Source organism: Pristiophorus japonicus, chromosome 1 (assembly GCF_044704955.1).
Source record: "Pristiophorus japonicus isolate sPriJap1 chromosome 1, sPriJap1.hap1, whole genome shotgun sequence".
NCBI classification, from domain to species: domain Eukaryota; kingdom Metazoa; phylum Chordata; class Chondrichthyes; family Pristiophoridae; genus Pristiophorus; species Pristiophorus japonicus.
The window spans coordinates 485,288,059-485,309,998 of record NC_091977.1 but is presented as its reverse complement, the minus strand read 5'-3'; the positions used below and the strand labels follow the sequence as shown (position 1 = coordinate 485,309,998).

At 42.8% G+C, this 21,940-nt stretch overlaps 1 protein-coding gene across 1 annotated transcript in view; it reads right to left on the bottom strand.

Annotated features, from left to right (window-relative positions):
* Window positions 1-4,013: 4,013 nt before the first annotated feature.
* The window catches only part of scap (SREBF chaperone), a 261,047-nt gene continuing 243,120 nt past the window's right edge, over window positions 4,014-21,940 (bottom strand). Inside the window, exons 19-23 of the mRNA XM_070895010.1 lie at window positions 21,561-21,643; window positions 20,631-20,797; window positions 14,404-14,484; window positions 10,934-11,140; window positions 4,014-8,055 (exon numbers count right to left, since the gene is read on the bottom strand). Of these exons, the coding sequence (XP_070751111.1) occupies window positions 7,810-8,055; window positions 10,934-11,140; window positions 14,404-14,484; window positions 20,631-20,797; window positions 21,561-21,643 (784 nt within the window). The 3' untranslated portion in view covers window positions 4,014-7,809. The remainder of the gene's footprint in view (window positions 8,056-10,933; window positions 11,141-14,403; window positions 14,485-20,630; window positions 20,798-21,560; window positions 21,644-21,940) is intronic.

Here is a 21,940-nt window from a genome sequence, read left to right as displayed (position 1 = left end):
ATTAAAGCGCGATTCCATATTTTACACAATCTTACATCATCAGGTATAGTTAGGAGGATGAACCTCACATTGAAAACTATGCTAAAGAAACTAATTGGACAATCCTGTTGGACATGGGATCAATTGCTAGCCTTGTTATTAATGGCCATGAGGTCTAGTGAGTCACATTCCACCAAGATCTTTCCCCATGAATTAATGACCGGGAGGGTTATGAGAACACCTGAACATTTAATTTATCAGGATACGTCCGAATCCCAATACCAGGCCCTGAACCAGGAATACAAAAGCAAAATACTGCGGATGCTGGAAATCTGAAATAAAACCAGAAAATGCTGGAAACACTCAGCAGGTCAGGCAGCATCTGTGGAGAGAGAAACAGAGTTAACGTTTCAGGATGAAGGGTCTGTTTTTCACTCCACAGTTACATGACCAATTACAACTAATAATGATCTTTACCGCCGCCAAGTCTAAAAGGGCAAATACAATGTATTTTGATACAACGGTTAAGGTAATAAAAGAGATGTGGGACAAACAGTAATAGTAAAAATCTACCAATGGACGGGACCATTTACTGTTAATTTTGCTGGACCATATCCATGCGCAAAACATCACATTTGAAAAGCCAGTCCCGGCTTGAACAAATATTTTGTATCGATCTTCATGGCAGAAGATATCCCAATTGTGGATAATCAAGGGGCTATAGGGAAGGAGGAACTTAATGCAATCACTATCGCTAATGAAGTAGTACTCGGTAAAATAATGGACGAAAGGCAGACAAGTCCCCTGGACCTGATGGCTTATATCCTAGAATCTTAAAAGAAGTGGCTGTAGAGATAGTGGATACATTGGTTGTAACCTTCCAAAATTCCCTGGATTCTGGGGCGTTCCCAGCGGATTGGAAAACTGCAAATGTAACGCCCTATTTAAAAAAGGAGGCTGATAAAAAGCAGGAAACTGTAGACCAGTTAACCTAACATTTGTGGTTGGGAAAATGCTGGAGTCCATTATTAAGGAAGCAATAGCAGAACATTTGGAAAAACATAATTCAATCAATCAGAGTCAGCATGGTTTTATGAAAGGGAAATCATGTTTGACAAATTTGCTGGAGTTCTCTGAGAATGTAACGAACAGGGCGGATAAGGGGGAATCAGTGGATGTGGTATATTTGGATTTCCAGAAGGCATTCGATAAGGTGGCACATAAAAGGTTACTGCACAAGATAAAAGTTTACGGGGTTGGGGGTAATATATTAGCATGGATCGAGGATTGGCTAACTAACAGAAAACAGAGAGTTGGGATAAATTTTCTGGTTGGCAAACAGTAACTAGTGGGGTGCCGCAGGGATCGGTGCTGGGTACTCAACTATTTACAATCTATTAATGACTTGGATGAAGGGAATGAGTGTAATGTCGCCAAGTTTGCTGATGATACAAAGATGGCTGGAAAAGCAAATTGTGAGGACACAAAAAATCTGCAAAGGGATATAGACAGGCTAAGTAAGTGGGCAAAAATTTGGCAGATGGAGTATAATGTGGGAAAATGTGAGGTTATCTACTTTGGCAGAAAAAATGGAACAGCAAATTATAATTTAAATGGAGAAAAATTGAAAAGTGTTGCAGTACAGAGAGACCGGGGGGTCCTTGTGCATGAAACACAAAAGGTTAGTATGCAGGTACAGCAAATAATCAGGAAGGCAAATGGAATGTTGGCCTTTATTGCAAGAGGAATAGAATATAAAAGCAGAGAAGTTCTGCTACAACTGTACAGGGTATTGGTGAGGCCACAGCTAGAGTGCTCCGTATAGTTTTAGTCTCCGTATTTAAGGAAGGATATACTTGCAGTGGAGGCTGTTCAGAGAAGGTTCACTAGGTTGATTCCGGAGATGAGGGGGTTGACTTATGAAGATAGGTTGAGTAGGTTGGGCCTCTACTCATCGGAGTTCAGAAGAATGAGATGTGATCTTATCGAAACATAAGATAGTGAGTGGGCTCGACAAGGTGGATGCAGAGAGGATATTTCCATTCATAAGGGAAACTAAAACTAGGGAACATAGTCTCAGAGTAAGGGGCCGCCCATTTAAAATTGAGATGAGAAGGAATTTCTTCTCTCAGAGGGTTGTAAATCTATGGAATTCCCTGCCCTAGAGAGCTGTGGAGGCTGGGTCATTGAATATATTTAAGGCAGAGAAAGATAAATTTTTGAGCGGTAAGGGAATAAGGGGTTATGGGGAGCGGGCAGGGAAGTGGAGCCGAGTCCATGATCAGGTCAGCCATGATCTTGTTAAATGGCAGAGCAGGCTCGAGGGCCCAGGTGGCCTACTCCTGCTCCGATTTCTTATGTTCTTATGTTACCTTTTTATAATATTAATGGAAATTGTAGGTGAAATTAATGCATAAACCAGTCACTCAACATAACAATGACATGGGCTGGGCCTTGCTGTAAACCTACCAGCAAGTTCTAGAGCTTTGCAACTCACGCCTTATCTCCTAATCCCCTGACTTTGCTGGCCAATTGCACATTAATAATAGCATGCATCATTAACCTGCCGTTACTGTCCATCCCCGAGGGAAAGTGAGCATCAGGTGAGAACAGGAAAGGCAAAAGCAAAATACTGTGGAGGCTGGAATCTGAAATAAAAACAGAAAATGCTGGAAATACTCAGCAGGTCAGGCAGCATCTGCGGAGAGAAACAGAACTGGAAAAGTTTGAGATGTAACATTTTCTTAAGGAAGTGCAGGGGCAGTGAAAGGGGGTAGGAGAGGAAAAACAAATGGGAAGGTCTATTATCGGATGGAAAGCAGGAGTGATTTAAAAGACAAAAGGGGTTAATGCACAAAAATGAGATGGTAATGGAAAACATTAGAAGGGAAACAGAAAGCAATGAAGATGAACAAAGTAAAAGAGACAAACGGAAATCCAATCTGAGGGAAGAGCAGAACTTCTTCAAGGTGGGCAATCCTAGAAGAGAGGTGGTAGTGAATTAAACACTAATACATGTGCAATGTCCCGAATCCGGAACTCTGAAAACCGGAATTGTCCAAAAACCGGACATTTCGCGCATAGCTGATGGAGTCGTCCGAAATCAGGAATTATTTTTAGGCAACCCCAAAATCCAGCATGGATTCAGTCGAGGATTCCGGATTTCAGACTGTTGAACCAGCACGGATTTGGTCCCGAGGATTCCGGATTTCGGATGTTGTACCTGTATAAAAGCAAAATACTGCGGATGTTGGAATCTGAAATAAAAACAGAAAATGTTGGAAATCTCAGCAGGTCAGGCAGCATCTGTGAAGAAAAACAGAGTTAACATTTCGGGTCTGTGACCTTTTGTCAGAAGTGGAAAAGTTTGAGATGTAACAGATTCTTTGGCTTGGTGTAACATCCTCCACAAAACAAAACCAATCACCTAAGTGAGTTAGAGGAGTGCAGCCGGAATCATAAGAACATAAGAAATAGGAACAGGAGTAGGCCATACAGCTCCTCGAGCCTGCTCCGCCATTCAATAAGATCATGGACTCAGCTCCACTTCCCCGCCTGCTCCCCGTAACCCCTTATTGTTTAAGAAACTGTCTATTTCTGTCTTAAATTTATTCAATGTCCCAGCTTCCACAGCTCTCTGAGGCAGCGAATTCCACAGCTCTCTGAGGCAGCGAATTCCACAGATTCACAACCCTCAGATGAAATTTCTCCTCAGATCTGTTTTAAATGGGCGGCCCCTTATTCTAAGATCATGCCCTCTAGTTCTAGTCTCCCCCATCAGTGGAAACATCCTCTCTACATCTACCTTGTCAAGCCCCCTTATAACCTTATACATTTTGATAATAGTCAGTGCCTTTAGGAGGGAGAAAACTGGAGGAGAGCGCGATACAAAAGGCAAACTAAAAATGAACCATGTAGCATATTTTAGTATAAAAACAAAATAAAACAATATTTACATTTTTTTTATTAAAAGCTTATTCCAAAAAATTATGATAGATTAAGAAATGTTCTTTGGTTCTGTACATTTCTCTAATTTTGTTTTTCTAATTCTCTCTAACACTTAAAAAAAATTACAAAAAAGTCTGCAGATATTTTATTTATGTTCAAAAGAGCTATCCAGATGGAAACTTGAAAAAATAAACTTTTCAATTATTAAAGGGAGACTAGGACTTGTTTAGAGACAACTCTGATATAAGTTTTCAAATACCGGCAGTCTGCACAGTATCCAGCCAGAACTTAATCACAATAAACAAATACATATTTTCTTTAAAAAAATTCTACACACAATTCTTTTGTTTTTAAATATTAAACAATCCCTTGGTTTTGAATAAAAAAAGGCCTGTATTTAGAAAGAGCATATGTTCAACGCAGCAGTGTTTTGGAGGTCACAGATTTAATTTCCCAACTCAGCTCAGAATTGCTGATCTGGCTGGCACTGCTATAGTGAGGTGCAAAGCAGAGGCTAGAAGGACAACAGTAGAATGGGAGGGAAAGATGGGGAGAGAGGTATAGATGGAAGAGAGGAAAACATGAAGATATATAAAGAGGGAGGAGAAATGGGAGAGAGATGGAGAGGCACAGAGGCAGAAATGGGGGAAATAAATATTATATATAAGAGGGAAAGGTACAACACAGGAGGGGAAGCGGGGGAGGGATTGCAAGAATGAAAGCAACTCCAAAAGGAGAATGAGAAATACAGAATGAAATACTAAAAAAACAGCAAGACACAGGGAGAAGGGAAAGAGTAGAGACAGAGAATAAGGAGAAACACAACGAGAAAAAACAGGAAGAGTCAGAGAGAAAAGATTGGACAGCAAGATGTCCCAGCGACTAGCTAGAAGTCCTCCAGCCTCCCAACCACAGTTGGCTGCTGCAACCCAGGCAAAGCGGAAAGAAAAGGGACACATGGACCCTCACCCCTCCCCCTGCCCCAAAAAAGACATTGACCAGCATCCTATCAGTAGTGTGAAAAGGGGCCAAATTTCCAGTAGAGCATCACCTTTTATAGTTACGCCCCATAAATAAGTGACATCAACTCAATCTTACAACACCCTGTATTACAATACATCCTTCAAAAATACAAGCGCAATAAATATATATTTTTTTTAATTAAGTACGCGGTAAGCAACTAAGTAGTGCTGATCGAGCTCTCGTCAGTACAGAATTTAACCACAAACTCTGCAATTCTTCCTCTTTCACTAATTTAGTAATTTTTCTTTATATATTTGAAAATTAACCATTTAAAAAAAAAACACTTGCTCCAAGAAATTAAAAGTGCAACAAAGCTGAATAAGGATGGACTGCTTCTATAATTAGATGGGGAAAACAAAGGACAGACAGATTGATGTGAAGAACAGTACAGGATTCGTCCCTTATTATTGTTTAATCACAGTTTAGGTTGTCTGAGATACCCCCCTGCAGCTTCTAAGAAAGTAGGGGGGAGGCTGAATGGGGACAAATCAGTTCAGCCCATACCCTCTCGCGTTAAATAGTATCCTCAAATGGGTCTGACCATCTTCAGCTGTGTAATCAGAATGTTGTGTTTTCAAATACAATTATCTAATAGGTTGTGTTTTGTGACACTACCAGTCGGTGTCTCATTAAAATGAGATTCATCTAGCAAATACCCATCAACTTTATATATGGCAGCAAAAATAAAATGCACATCGATAATCTCTTTATTGAACCTTGCTGACCAAGAGGAATTTCCTTCATTAAATAACTGGCAATTCAGGTAGAGTGGAATCCTTTTATAGTGATCACTCTTTGTAATAAGAATACAAATAGCTTTCCAAAATGACACCCCATCTGATATTTTTGCAACTGTTAAAATTATTGCAATTGTTTATATAATAATCACCAGAATACAGAAAGTTAAGAGGAGATCAGGTGGAGGTTTAAAATTATGTAGGGCTTTGATAAAGTAAATAGAGAATAACTATTTGCACTGGTCGGTGAGTCAGTAACTAGGGTGCATAAATCTGTGGTGGAGCCTGGTCTCCAGTCGACTTGGATCTCCTTGCCAGTGGACCAAGACCTTGCTATGTCAAGCCTGTGTGGTGTCTGGTGTGCAACGGCCACCCCACATTAAAATAATTCACGCACAGGCATCTTCCACCATTTAAAATGAGTTCATCAGTCACTTGAGTACTCATTTTTAGTGTGGAAGCAAGTCATCCTCGACCCCTAGGGACTGCCTATGATGATGATGCATAAATCAGTGCAGATCGGTTGCAGTGAGCATCCTAATGTTGAAAAGCAACTGCCTCAGTTTTAATATTTAACATACAAATAGGTAATAATATTACTAATGGGACTGCTCCTTGGCCTTAGTTGTGAAGGATACCAAGGTTGACAAAATTGGTAGAAATCGTCAGACTCAATGCCAACATGTTAGATACGAGCGTGGCCATAGCTGTGGGTCTACAATGCTGCAGCCTTTTTTAGACCTGTACTTGCATCTAGGTAGGCTCCATGCAGGCAGGGGAGCCTTGCAGTTTATGTCCTGAAGACTGCACTCCTGTGCAACTCTGGTCACCAATTTAAGTTGCTGAGCAGTGCTTCATTCAGAATGCTGGTTTAGGGTCAAAAGTGACAAATTGAACAAAATAAACATTGTAAGGTTAGTTTTAAGGTACTAACATTTAAACAGGGACTGAGGAGAGACTGAAGAGCACAGGAGTGAGCACTTTTTTGTTAGGCAAGGGTATTAAGGGTTACATAACTAAGGTGGGTAGATGGGAGTTAATATACAGGTCAGCCATGGCCCAAGTGAATGGTGGAACAAGGGTGTGGAGAAGCTGAGAAACGCAGGGGTGTGGAGAAGCTGGGCAGCACAGGGATGATGGGAGGCAGAGCAGCTACTTAATCAGTTGTTTAAAAACGCTGGCAGTGCTGTGCAGCACTGTTAACCATAACAGGATTCCACTGTACTTAATAAGGTAGCAGAGAGTGTCTGAAATACACACAGGTCATCAGCACGTGTAAACAGGTTAATGATTTGGATGTAGACCATTCTATGAAGTTGGCAGATCATCTCTTAACAAGTGGTGCCTCAGTCTCAGAAGTCTGGGGTTATAAGGTTTCTTGTGCTGCACTTCAACACATCCCATTTTCTCTTCCGAGAAAAATGCATTTAGTCAACAGTTAGAACGATAGCCGGCTTAATGGGACTTTTAAAAACATTACTTTTTTTTCTTCTTTACACACTCTGACAGACCTACTATGTATTTTCAGAATTTTCTGTTAATTCAGAGTTCCAGCATTCTCAGTACTTTCCTTTTTACCTATAAAAATTGCTCACGGTCTGCAAGATTACAGCTACATTTTAACATCTCCTGCACCGCCCTATCTTTTTTTAAACTTACTTCTTTAATGAACTTTAAAATAAAATTGACCCATTACAAAAAAAAATTAATTCTGTTAATTTAAAAAAATACCTTTGCACTATCTTCTTTGCATCACAGTTTACCTCTATTTTACATGAAGCAATGTTGCAAAACCGATTAAAATCAGGCCTGATTACTAACCTTGGACCTGCTTGATAAGTCAACGTAGTGCTTTAGGGCAGATTTATTGTATCTGCACCGTGCAGTGCACAGTTCCGAAGCTTTGTTATATAAATTATAAAATTATAATTTTGCTTTGTTTCCGCTCACCGACATAGTAATAGACCCCTAACATCGCAAGCAGATTTCTTCCTCGAGCTTCTAACCATCCAGTGTATCACATCCCTAGTTACACAAAAACTCAGGATCATGATTGCAATGTTTCATCCATGCTTCTTTTTTGAGGCTGGGACTTGTTAGCATAAGACTCTCTCTCTCTCCCTCAGTCCAATTTCTCCAGCACAGACGGGAAGTAAACAAGGCTAAGCTCACTGCCAAAGTCACACACGATGGCGGCATTGTCCAGGACCAGCAATTGCCGAACAAGCTGCAACTCATTATTTTTGCCCAGGTAGACGGTCTGAAGTAAGTCCCCGTAGCTAATGTCCCAGAGGCTGACGCAGCCTTGACCCCCAGTCACTAGAAGGTTGTCGGATATCACGCCCAAACTGGCTCCACAACCCATGTCCTGCAAGAAAATATTAAGAGGTAAAAAACTTAATGGGAAAAAGGACATAGAAAATCCACTACAGAAACAGAGTTTTAATGACTCGATAATTTTTCCTTAGTGCTCCATTGAATTTAGTTATCAGTAAAAAACTTATCTAAAAGTTCTTCTCTTTATTTTATCTTAAAACATTTCTTCCTATGGGACTGTGTGCTGCAGGGGATTAGACAATGGCTTTTATCCTGGGATCCAAGTTCAAAGCTAATCCAGAGTGATGAGATGAAAGTCTCTCCTATTCGCATTTCCTGTCATCATCATCAAAGGCAGTCCCTCAAAACGAGGATAACTTGCTTCCATGTCAAAAAAAGGACGACTTCACAGGTGTTTCAATGAAGGACCTGAACTACATCCTGTGCGTGCATTTTTTTATCGTGGGGTGGCCGTTGCACACCAGCCACCACATGGGCTTGACAGAGCTAGGTCTTGGTCCAGTGGCAAGGATTACCCAAGACAACTGGAGATCAGCTCTGCTGCATGTACCTAGTGTGCACACGTATTGCAGTGTGGGCTGGTCTGTGCTGCTCCTGGGCCCCTGGCTCCGAACTCGCGCCTCCCCTGAGCCCCGATCACGTCCCTCCACAGTCTGTCACAGCTCCTTCGCCTCCCGACCTCGCCACTCCTGCTGTATCTGCCCACGCTCCAATCACCGACCTGGATCTTGATGACGTCACTCTTCACAGCTGTAGCCATTCTGCACCAGCTCCCGCTGTACCTTGCAATGGTATGCTCCACACTGCCCATGGCCGCCGCTCGCCGCTCCTTTTATGGCCCCGACCTGCTGCTGATATTCCCTCGCAGGTCGGGGCCTCCACGCTACTCATTTCCTGTAATTGTCATTTAGTTCCTGTCACATTTAACATGTCACACTTAAGACATTATATTTTAGTGAATCATTTGACTCACCGTGAGCAACAGCACACGAAATCTGCTAGGAAAATAAAAGATGTATTATATTGTCATTGTCTTTGGTACCCGCCACAAACTCTGTTCCCTCGTCACCGACTCCATCCCTCTCCCAGGTCACTGTCTGAGGCTGAACCATACTGTTCGTTACTTTGGCGTCCTATTTTTGTGATTCGTTCACGGGATGTGGGTGACACTGGCATGGCCAAAATTTATTGCCTATCCCGAAATGTCCTCGAGAAGGTGGTGGTGAGCCGCCTTCTAGAACTGCTGCAGTCCTTGTACTAAATTTACTCCCACAGGGCTGTTAGGGAGGGACTGCCAGGATCTTGACCCAGCAACAATGAAGGAACGGCGATATATTTCCAAGTCAGGATGGTGTGTAACTTTGAGGGGGACTTTCAGGTGATGGTGTTCCCATGCGCCTGCTGCCCTTGTCCTTCTAGGTGGTAGAAGTCACAGGTTTGGGATGTGCTGCCGAAGAAGCCGTGGTGAGTTGCTGCAGTGCATCTTGTAGATGGTACACACTGCAGCCACGGTGCAGGGAGTGAATGTTGAAGGTGGTGGACGGGGTGCCAATCAAGCGGTCTACTTTGTCCTGGATGGTGTTGAGCTTCTTGAGTGTTGCTGGAGCTGTACTCATCCAGGCAAGTGGAGAGTATTCCATCACACTCCTGACTTGTGCCTTGTAGACGGTGGACAGGCTTTGAGAAGTCAGGAAGTGAGAAACTCGCTGAAGAATATCCACCCTCTGACCTAGTCTTGTAGCCACAGTATTTATGTGGCTGGTCCAGTTAAGTTTCTAGTCAATGGTGACCCTCAGGATGTTGATGGTGGGGGATTCGGCAATGGTAATGCCGTTGAATGTCAAGGGGCTGTGGTTAGATTCTCGCTTGTTGGAGATAGTTATTGCCTGGCACTTGTGTGGCGTAGATGTTACTTGCGACTTATCAGCCCAAGCCTGAATGTCATCCAGGTCTTGCTGCATTCGGGCATAGACTGCTTCATTATCTGAGGAGTTGCGAATGGAAGTAAACACTTAAACAGCGAACATCCCCAATTCTGACCTTATGATGGAGAGAAGGTCATTGATGATGCAGCTGGAAATGGTTGGGCCTAGGACACTGCCCTGAGGAACTCCTGCAGCGATGTCCTGAGGCTCAGATGATTAACTGCCAATAACTACAATCATCTTTCCTTTGTGTTGGTATGACTCCAGCCAGTGGAGAGTTTTCTCCCTGATTCCCATTGACTTCAATTTTACTAGGACTCTTTGATGCTCTTTTGTCCATGTTTGGACCAAGGCTGTAATGAGCTGAGTGATTCTGGTAGAACCCAAACTGAGCATTGACAGCTTCCGACACTTTGTTGATGATTGAGAGTAGACTGATGAGGGGGTAATTGGCTATTTGACCCCAAGCTGAGCTTCCGACCCCATATCCTCTTCATCACCAAGACTGCCTACTTCCATCTCCATAACACACGCGTCTTCGTTCCTGCCTTAGCTCATCTGCTGCTGAAATCCTCATCTATGCTTTTGTCAGGATGCAGACAGTACTGAGAATGCAACATTGATTCCCCATCTCTCGCTACCCTCATTAGAAGTGAGCGACTGGAGCCACGTGTAGGTGTAGGTCAGACCAGGCAGAGTTGTCAAAGCTTCCGAGTGGGGTTTTTATGACAATCTGGCAACTTTCATGGTCATTATTTTTGACAAATTTATTGAATCCAGTTTACAACTTGCTGTTGTGAGATTTCAACTCACCTTTGGGTTGGTAATCTAGGACCAGGCAACTATACTTTAGTACCATTTCCTGCTGAATGGGCCTTGTCCCTTCAATTTAGGTTTCTCATGAGTTAAAGAAATCTAGTTTTGGTTGATGGTTGTTCAATCAACACAAAAAAAGCCACAAAAGGGAACAGCTCCTGCACCTACCTGTTGAATGGAGTAAAGTTTGATACCAGTGCTGCGATCCCATATACAGATCATGTCATCCAATCCACCACTGATCACACAGCTTGAGGTACAGATTAGAGAAACAATGTCACCACGATGACCATGCATGTGACTCACGCGGCTTCCAGTTAATACATCCCAGAGGCAAATAGCTCCATCTTGCCCTCCACTAGCCAGCGCCATTGTCTGAGAGAGAAAGAAGACATTTTAAGTATTGCAACTGAGTAAGTTGATAAACATAGAAACATAGAAAATAGGTGCAGGAGCAGGCCATTCAGCCCTTCTAGCCTGCACCGCCATTCATGAGTTCATGGCTGAACATGAAACTTCAGTACCCCCTTCCTGCTTTCTCGCCATAACCCTTGATCCCCCGAGTAGTAAGGACTTCATCTAACTCCCTTTTGAATATATTTAGTGAATTGGCCTCAATAACTTTCTGTGGTAGAGAATTCCACAGGTTCACCACTCTCTGGGTGAAGAAGTTCCTCCGCATCTCGGTCCTAAATGACTTACCCCTTATCCTCAGACTGTGACCCCTGGTTCTGGACTTCCCCAACATTGGGAACATTCTTTCTGCATCTAACCTGTCTAAACCCGTCAGAATTTTAAACGTTTCTATGAGGTCCCCTCTCATTCTTCTGAACTCCAGTGAATACAAGCCCAGTTGATCCAATCTTTCTTGATAGGTCAGTCCCGCCATCCCGGGAATCAGTCTGGTGAACCTTCGCTGCACTCCCTCAATAGCAAGAATGTCCTTCCTCAAGTTAGGAGACCAAAACTGTACACAATACTCCAGGTGTGGCCTCACCAAGGCCCTGTACAACTGTAGCAACACCTCCCTGCCCCTGTATTCAAATCCCCTCGCTATGAAGGCCAACATGCCATTTGCTTTCTTAACCGCCTGCTGTACCTGCATGCCAACCTTCAATGACTGATGTACCATGACACCCAGGTCTCGTTGCACCTTCCCTTTTCCTAATCTGTCACCATTCAGATAATAGTCTGTCTCTCTGTTTTTACCACCAAAGTGGATAACCTCACATTTATCCACATTATACTTCATCTGCCATGCATTTGCCCACTCACCTAACCTATCCAAGTCACTCTGCAGCCTAATAGCATCCTCCTCGCAGCTCACACTGCCACCCAACTTAGTATCATCCGCAAATTTGGAGATACTGCATTTAATCCCCTCGTCTAAATCATTAAAGCTGACGGCAATCCTACAGACAGCACCGAGACCCCGATTATCTCATGCTGAACAACTTCTACTCTTAAATCAGTCCTTTGCAAGTCGAAAGAAAGTACTATAGCCTTGCCAATGCCCATAATTCACTCATAGAACACATGACTGAGGTGGCACAAGTAACGCAAGAAAACCAAAGAAAGGAGAGATATGATAACCTACTCTCATGAGATGGTACAAATTCACCAATAGTCAACAGTTTTTATTAAATGTTTGAAATTCACTGCAAGAAATTTAAACACGTAGAAAGCTGCATTTGAATTTATTATGTGAGTCACGTTCATAAAGGAAACCTGCACAACTTGCAAATGTTGACAACCATCTTATGAGAGTAGGTTACTATCATCCCTATTTTGTTCCCTTGCTGGTCCCTCGGATCATGTAGTGTTGAATTCCCATGCAGTTATTGATGCCATTGGTTGCTTGGACGTAAGCAAGAGCAGGATGTTGATGATTCATTTTCTCACAAAGCAGATCAGTTAAGACTCCAGTGCAGTACTGAATGAGTGTTGCATTGTTGGAGGTGCTGTCCTTCTGGATGTTTTAGTGGCTCTTAAAAAGCCTGGATAACATCACTTCCACGAGCAATGGCATCAGAAAAAGATTAATTAGCCATTCATCTCATTGACAGTGGGATCTTATTTTGTGTGAAATGGCTGCTGTGTTTACCTACATAATGACAACAGTCACTGCACTTTAAATAAATTCACTACGTGAAGGGCAATGAGATGCTTCTGACACATAATAAGGTACTACATAAATTAAAGCCTTTGTTTTTCCCTTCCCGCCCCTGCAACTCACCGATAATTTCAAGCACTGAGCAAAGTTCGACCATACTGCACCACTGTGCTGAGTGAAAGTTTTGACTGGTAAGAGGGAAAGTCAGCACTGGGCTGCTTATTCATCTCCTGGTAGAGATCAAGGAACTCAGGAGCATAGTGCAGGAAGAGCACAAGAACTTTTTAAAAATGGCAATTCAATCATACATAACTTGTTTATATCTCAATACATTTTTTTATATATTTGTTCATAGGATATGGTGCATCACTGGTAAGGCCAGCATTTATTGCCCATCCCTAGTTGCCCTTGAGAAGGACATATTGAAATTCTCTAGAGGTGCATACTGTTATCTGGGTAAACATATGTACACATAGAAAGGAAAAACTTGCTTTTATATAGCAGTTATTACTTCCTCAGGATGTTCCACAGTACTTTACAACCAATTACATAGGATTATACAGGATATACAGCACAGAAACAGTCCATGACATCATTAATACCTCACTCAAGCCTCCTCTCATCTTTCCTCATCTAACTATCAGCATAACCCCTTCTCCCTCATATGTTTATCTAGCATCACCTTAAAATGCATCTATACTATTCGCTTCAACCACTCCCTGTGGTAGCGAGTTCCACATTCTCACCACTTTCTGGGTAAAGAAGCTCCCTCTGAATTCCCTATTTGATTTCTTGGTGACTATCTTATATTGACGGCATCTAGTTTTGGTCTTCCCCAAAAATGGGAACACTCTCTCTGTATCTACTCCATCAAAACTGTTCATCATTTTAAAGGCCTCTATTAGGTCACCCTTGAGTATTCTCTTTTCAAGAGAAAAGAGACCCAACCTGGTCATCTTTTCCTGATAGGTTTACCCTCGCATTAGTTACTTTTCAAGTGTAGTCACTATTGTTTTTTTAGGCAAACACAGCAGCCAGTTTGCACAAAGCAAGTTGAGGGAGTAATGTAGGCCAGGATATGAGGAGAACACTTCTTTGATTAATGCTATTGGATCTTTTACATCAACATGAGAACGGCAGATGGTGCCTTGGTTTAAAGTCTCTTATGAAAAATGCACCTCGGACATTGCAGAATTCCTTCAATAGTGCATTGAAGTGTTAACTTAGATCATGTGTTCTCTGCAATGTTGAACCCATGACCTTCTGATTCAGAGCCAAGTCAAGAAGCAGGTATTTAAGCCAGGAGAAGTTGTGTGGGCTTTGTCAACTCCTGGATTCATTTCTCTACCACATGAAAATATTTGCAACAATTGTTGAAATGTGTGTTCACAAACTGTATAGTGCTCCCAATCATATATCAGTGTCTAATTTTACACAGTGCATACAGAATTAATACCAGACTCTAGCTGGATCACTAATGTTTTGCTGTCCTTAGCAAAGTACTTTTGGTTACATGCAACGGTACCTGGTCCATATAAACTGCTGTGATCCCTCCTGAGTGACCCTGCAAAGTATATAGACAACAGGAGTCCTCAAGCCGATATATCTGTAAAATAAAATGAAGCTCAGTAAGCAGCGCACTGCAACAATGTACAATCGAGTCTTCAAAATTCAAAGTTGCTTAATTCAAATGATCTTATTTTTTATCTTTTAGCACAAAATTCTCACTTTGCTGTGTTACAGGTGCAGCGTCGAAAACCGAATATCCGGAATGTTCCAGAATCTGGACCAATCGGTGGAAGGGTCGTCCGGAATCTGTAAAATATTCCGGAATCCGGACCCGCCGACCCTGGGGCCCCGCCACTGCCTGACCTCGAGCCTCGCCGCCGCTTGCCTCGCCCACCGCCGCTGCCCGAACACCTCCTCCTCGATGGGGCCTGCCCAAACAGCTCCTCCATGGTGGAGCCCCGCATGAACAGCTCCTCCTCGGCGGGGCCCCACCCGACGACCTCATCGACAGGGCCTTGCCAGAACAGCTCCTCCACGACGGGGCCCCATCGGACACCCAACTCGATGGGGCCAGCCGAAACAGTTCCTCGGCAGGGCCCCGCTCGACTCCCTACTCGACAGGGCCAGTCTGCCCAAACAGCCCCCCCCCGACCCTTTCTGATGTTCTGAAATCTGGAAATACACAAATCTGGGCTCGGGTGTTTCCAGATTCAAGACGTCAGAAAGACAATCGAAAGTCCGGAAAAGCCCAGAATCTGGAATGGCCGTGATCCTGAGGGTTTTGGATTCACGACGCTGTACCTGCATTTACATTGTCTAGTTAAAATATTGGATAATTCACATTTTCTAGCACATAAGAACAGGAGTAGTCCATTCAGTCCCTCGAGCCTGTTCTGCCGTTTAATTAGATCGTGGCTGATTGGTACACCTCAACTCCATTTTCTCCATACCCTTGATAACTTTTAATTATCAGTAGACTGTATTGGCCAAATGCACTCATTTTCTTCATTTGGCTGGAGACAAACAGCCCCAGTTTATCCAAGTTCCAAAAGGACGCAATATCCCTGACATCTGATCTTATCGATGTAAAATGGAACATTAAAATTTATCCTATTCATTTATAAGATTCAAACATGCCCATCATGCTCAGGTGAGAAAAAATGTAATATAATTCCCAAGTTCATTTTCTACTTATGAGATTGTTTACACCCTGCAGCAACTCAAGACGTAACTAGTACAGCACTGGATTAAAACCCGATGGGGGTTAAATTGGCTAACCCCCGAAAACAGAAGTGGGGATCACAGTACACGATTAACTCGCGTCTGTTCATTGTGATTCAGGAAGCACCGTAAATTTGTGCTTCCTGTTGTTTTAAATGATTGTTGCATACAGCCTGCGCTACCTGCGCTGTTCATTGGGTGCATACATAAGAACATAAGAAATAGGAGTAGGCCATTTGGCCCCTCGAACCTGCTCCGGCATTCAATAAGATCATGGCTGATCTGATCATGGACTCAGCTTCACTTCCCTGCCCACTCCCCATAACCCTTTACTCCCTTATCGCTCAAAAATCTGTCTATCTCCGCCTTAAATATATTCAATGACCCAACCTCCACAGCTCTCCGGGCTGAAAATTCCATAGATTTACAACCCTCTGGGACAAGAAATTCCTTCTGATCTCAGTCTTAAATGGGCGACCCCTTATTCTGAAACTATGCCCCCAAATTCTAGATTCCCCCATGAGTGGAAATATGCATCCTGCATCTAACATGTCAAGCCCCCTCATTATCTTATATGTTTCAATAAGATCATCTCTCATTCTTTTGAACTCCAATGAGTATAGGCCCAACCTACTCAACCTTTCTACATATGTCAACCCATTCATCTCAGGAATCAACCTAGTGAACCTTCTCTGAGCTGCATAATTTATAACAAACATACATCCCTTTAAGGCACAAAAATCACACAGGAAAAGTGGTCCAACAACGGTTAACAAGCTTAGTTAAAGACAGTATTAGTTCAAAGGAAGAGGCTTAAAATGTTGCCAAAAAGAGCAGAAAGGCTGACGATTGGGAGGATTTTAGAATTCAGCAAAGGAGGACCAAAAAATTGATAAAGAAAGGAAAAATAGAGTATGAGAGTAAACTAGCAAGTGACTTTAAAACAGACAGTTAAAGCTTCTGTGGCATGTAAAAAGGAAAAGATTAACGAAAGTAAATGTGGGTCCCTTACAGGCTGAGACAGGAGAAATTGTAATGGGGAATAAGGGAATGGCAGAGAAATTAAACAAATACTTTTTACTTGTCTTCATGGATGACACAAAAAACCTCCCGGAAATAGTAGAGAATAGTCTAGCGAGAATGAGGAACTGCAAGAAATTAGTAATAGTAAAAATATAGTACTGGAGAAATTAATGGGACTGAAAGCCGATAAATCCCCTGGACCAGATGGTCTACATCCTAGGTGTTTGAAAGAGGTGGCTATAGAGATAATCAATGCATTGGTTGTCATCTTCCAAAATTCCATAGGTGCTCGAACGGTTCCCGCAGATTGGAAGTTAGCTAATGTAACCCCACAATTGGTGGAACTACAGACCAGTTAGCCTGACATCAGTCGTAGGGAAAATGCTAGAATCTATTATTAAGGATGTGGTAACAGGTAACTTGGAAAATAATAAAAGGATTGGGCAGAGTCAACACAGATTTATGAAAGGGCAATCACGTTTGACAAATCTGTTCTGAGTTTTTTAAGGTTGTAGAATAGATAAAGAGAAAGCAGTGGATGTGGTGTACTTGGATTTTCAGAAGGCATTCGATAAGGTGCCACACAACAGGTTATTAAACAAAATTAGGGCTCATGGGATTGTGGGTAATATACTAGCATGGATTGAGGATTGGTTAACTGACAGGAAATAGAGAGTAGGAATAAACGGGTCATTTTCGGGTTGGCAGGCTGTAACTAGTGGGGTGCTACAAGGATCGGTGCTTGGGGCCCAGCTATTCATAATCTGTATCAATGATTTGTATCAACGGTACAAAGAATTTCCCAAACCACGGGAGGTCTCGCTTACCAGTAGACCACGCCCGGGCTCCTGTATGTGTGAGTGCGTGCCACGGCAGCCTGTGAGCAGCTCCCTCAGTACCCGCACACGCACTCACTGGCTGACAGACGCTCCCAGCTGATTGCCAAGCACACTGACTAATCAGCCATTGCAGCCGATCAAAACTTAAAAAAAATAAACCCTCCTCTACCGCAGGCCCAACTAATGCCAAACCACAGATGTTTCCGGATGCAAGAGTCCTGGACTAGAGATGTACAACCTGTATATTCAAGTTTGCTGATGATATAAAGCTAGGTGGGAATGTAAGTTGTAAAGAGGATGCAAAGAGGCTCCAAGGGGATATAGACAGGCTAAGTGAATGGGCAAGAACATGGCAAATGGAATATAATGTGGAGAAATGTGAAGTTATCCACTTTGGTAGGAAAAATAGAAAAGCAGAGTATTTTTTAAGTGGTGAGAGATTGGGAAATGTTGGTGTTCAGAGGGACCTGGGTGTCCTTGTACACGGATCACTGAACGTTAACATGCAGGTACAGCAAGCAATTAAGAAAGCAAATAGTATGTTGGCCTTTATTACAAGAGGATTTTAATACGAGTGTAAAGACATCTTATTGCAATTATATAGGGCTCTGGTGAGACCGCACCAGTTTTGGTCTCCTTACCTAAGGAAGGATATACTTGTCATTGAGGGAGTGCAACGAAGGTTCGCCAGACTGATTCCTGGGATGGGGGGATTGTCCTATCAGGAGAGATTGACTAGACTAGGCCTATAGGGCTGAATTTCATTGTTGTTTAGTGCCCTGCAACATAATGTTGTATATTGTATAGTTTTATTTTTTTTTGGGGGGGGGGGGGGAGGAGTTTTTGTGACTTTGTTGCAGTAAAATATATGAATCATCATTTGCTATTGGTGTCTTATGCACCATTCCAACTTTGACCGCAGATGTGCCTTTTTGGGGGCACATAGCATGTCTAGTATTAGCTCCATCCCTCAGTTTCCTCCATTTAGGAGAGCCAGTCCATTACAAGTTGGCGACGTGTGACTCTTGGTCCGGCAGCATCTTCACGCTGCCTCCCCCATGGCTATCCAATGGGGGCCTCGCCAGGCTCTACTCCGTCATCCTCCTCCTCCTGAGGTGGAAATGCAATCCCCACTGGCAATGCCTAGCCCCTCATGTTGTGCAGCGTGTAGCATGCAGCACACCAGACCTGCTGAGGTGTGTATTGAAGGCTGCCTCCAGAGCAGTCCAGGCATCGGTCTGCCTGTAGGAGATGGCATATCTCTGTCAGCATTTCCTTTAGTCAGCGCAGCCTTCTCACACACTGCTGCTCAAAGAGCTGGAGGTATGATGTTGGCGCCTGTTAACCTGTGGGTAGTGAGGCCTCCTCCCCGGACATCTTCGGCCTCTCTTCATCCGTGGGCAGATATGGTCAAGAGCTCTTCTTCTAGCTTGACGCCATCTGGCAATAGCAACCAGCGTGATGCGCTGGCAAACTAGTAATGCTCCCGTAATATTTTCTCACTGAAGTTGAAAGGGCACTGTAATGGCAGACAAAAGTGAAGTTTGCAAGTCAGAGCTTCACGTAGCGTTATGTGCGCAACCGTTGTTGTCAATGTAACCTGCGATTGAGGATCTTCATCCCTCTATTTAAAAATGCTGCCAATACCGCCTGCCGCACCCTGGGACCGCCTGGTTTTATCAAGTGTTTACTGGGGCGGGCATTAAATGAGGCGTAAGGGCCAAATATTCCATCCGGGGCGCTAGCGTAGCGTTGCATGATGATTGACGTCATGATCGCAGTCAAAATGGACGGTGGGGCGGTAAGTTTTTGCGCCATCGCAAATCAGTAGCCAAATTTACTGCCAGGTGCTAAAACCTGGACGCTCGGCATTATGCCCAAAAACAGCATTTCACGCCCTGCCAGGGCACTAAACGAGGCGCAAATGAGCCGAAAGTCCAGCCTATATTCTCTAGCATCTAGAAGAATGAGAGGTAATCTCATTGAAACATACAAAATTCTTACAGGGATTGACAGGGTAGATGCAGGGAAGATGTTTCCTCTGGCTGGGGAGTCTAGAACCAGGTGTCACAGTCTCAGAATAAGGGGTTGGTCATTTAGGACTGAGACGAGGAGAAACCTCTTCACTCAGAGGGTGGTGAATCTTTGGAATTCTCTACCGCACAGGGCTGTGGAAGTTCAGTCTTTGAGTATACTTAAGACTGAGATCGATAGATTTTTGAATATTAAGGGTACCAAGGGATATGGGGACAGTGCAGGAAAGTGAAGTTGAGGTAGAAGATCAGCCATGATCTTATTGAATGGTGGAACAGGATGGAGGGGCTGAATGGCTACTCCTGCTCTTAATTCTTATGTTCTTGTAACAATATGGATAACAACTCACCATAAAATGTGCAAGTATCATTTTCCTAACTACAATATGGACACTGACCATCCTCAGTCAAATGATGGTACTGCCAGTTGGAGGTACAGAGCTTCAGCAGCATCTGTGTCTCTCTGCACACCAATCAAGATAGGCACCAAAGCCTGGATAAGTGAGTGCATGCTCTCATAACCAGCGTCCAGGTAACATCCCAATTCTCAGCATCTCCTTATCAGGTACACAATAGACTTCAGCTTGGAGAAAGGACTTTCACTGGATTACCTGCCATCTTTAGGTTCTAGATGTCCAGTATTTATCAACAGAAGCGAAGAATTGCACTTCCTTTTAGGTAAAGCAGAACATTTTTGGAAATGCACAACTGGTCAATCAGTATACAAAAGGGAAACATAAGTTGATAGTTGATGGGCATCTTCATTAGCACATTAAGCTTTTCTTTCTCCATTTAGATGTTGAAGGGATACATTTCTTTTCATCGATATATCTTAAATTATATTACCAACAAGATCACAAGAAATGTTTGGATGAAGGCATCCCTTTGACTTATTTGATCTCATCCACACAGCTTACCAACTCTGTCTCCCCATGATGGTTTTAATGTCGACCTGAATGGACAGCATGGGAAATCGCAAAATGCAGCACTTCCTCAGTGCTGCAGAGGAGTGACAGCCCAAATTATGCACTTAATTCCTGCAATAAGGCATGAAACTTTCACCCAGATGTGAGAGTGTCACCAAGCTAACACGATCATCATTTTAAATGTAATTGAATTATACTCACTCTGAGTGTATGGTCCTGACTCCCTGTCACCACACGGCCGGCAGCAGCTTTCAGTACTGTGATGGGCTTTTGATGTGCACAAGGAACCATGTGGGTCAACTGACAAACTATGAGGTCATCATTGTTGAAAACTGGTGATGATGGGAAGCTGGACCTGTTGGGTGTTCCTGAACAAAAGGTCAGACTATAGAGTTAGTGTTCCAAGTATGATTTAACAACTTGCATGTACATAGCAACTTTAACATAGCAAAATGTCTCCAATTTCTTTACAAACTAGCTAGGTAAAGAATACATCAAGCAGCAGTTTGGCAGTAAGATTGGAGAAAGGAGCTGAAGGCACATTTAAAAGGCAGGTTTGAAGAGGATTTTAAAAGTGTCGAGAGATATGACAAGACATTGAGATCTAGAAAGGGAATTGCAGAGCACAGCAGTGTCATGTTTAAAGGCTCTGCCACCATTGATGGAATTGGACAACGGAAGGACATATAGAAGAACAGGGTTGTAAAAGAAATCAGTGTTCACTGGCTCTTTTGCAATTTTCCATAACTTATTTTAAAAATGGGTTCATTTAATTGCTGATCAGGTTTATTACAGGTTTAATATACAGATTTTGTGTTGATAGTTATTTACAATACTGATTTTTAAAAATGCTGAGAGAACTATGTATTTAAGGATTGCAATTTTGAAAGTGCATTACATGTCAATGAGCTGTTGGCAGCAATTAGTAAAGAATGGAATAATTGGCACCTTTTATTAATTTGCTCCTGATCATCACCCAATGTGCTTTAGACTCAGGATTAGTTGGGGTACTCGCAACCCACAGTTAACACTGGAAAATGATATCTTGGACAAGGTACAGTGCCATATCAGCTTCAGGGGAGGATTAGAAACACGAGAGAAATTCATTTCAAATAAATATCTTTGATTTACCTCGGTACTGCAGCTGGTTACAGGTTTTATTGGTGTCTAAACAATAAAAATCTAAGGAGCCATTCAATCTTGCAGCAACAATTCTGTAAGAGAAAGCTGAGTTACTTTGTTGAGCACAAACAAACATCTTATGTATAAGAACATAAGAGCAGGAGTCAGCCATTTGGCCCCTCGAGCCTGCTCCACCATTCAATGACATCATGGCTGATCTACCTCAACTCTGCTTGCTTGCACTATCCCCATATCCCCGGATTCCCTTAATATCCAAAAATCTATCGCTCTCTGTCTTGAATATACTTAACGACTGAGCTTCCACAGTCCTCAGGGTAGAGAATTTCAAAGATTCACAACTCTCTGAGTGAAGAAATTTCTCCTCATCT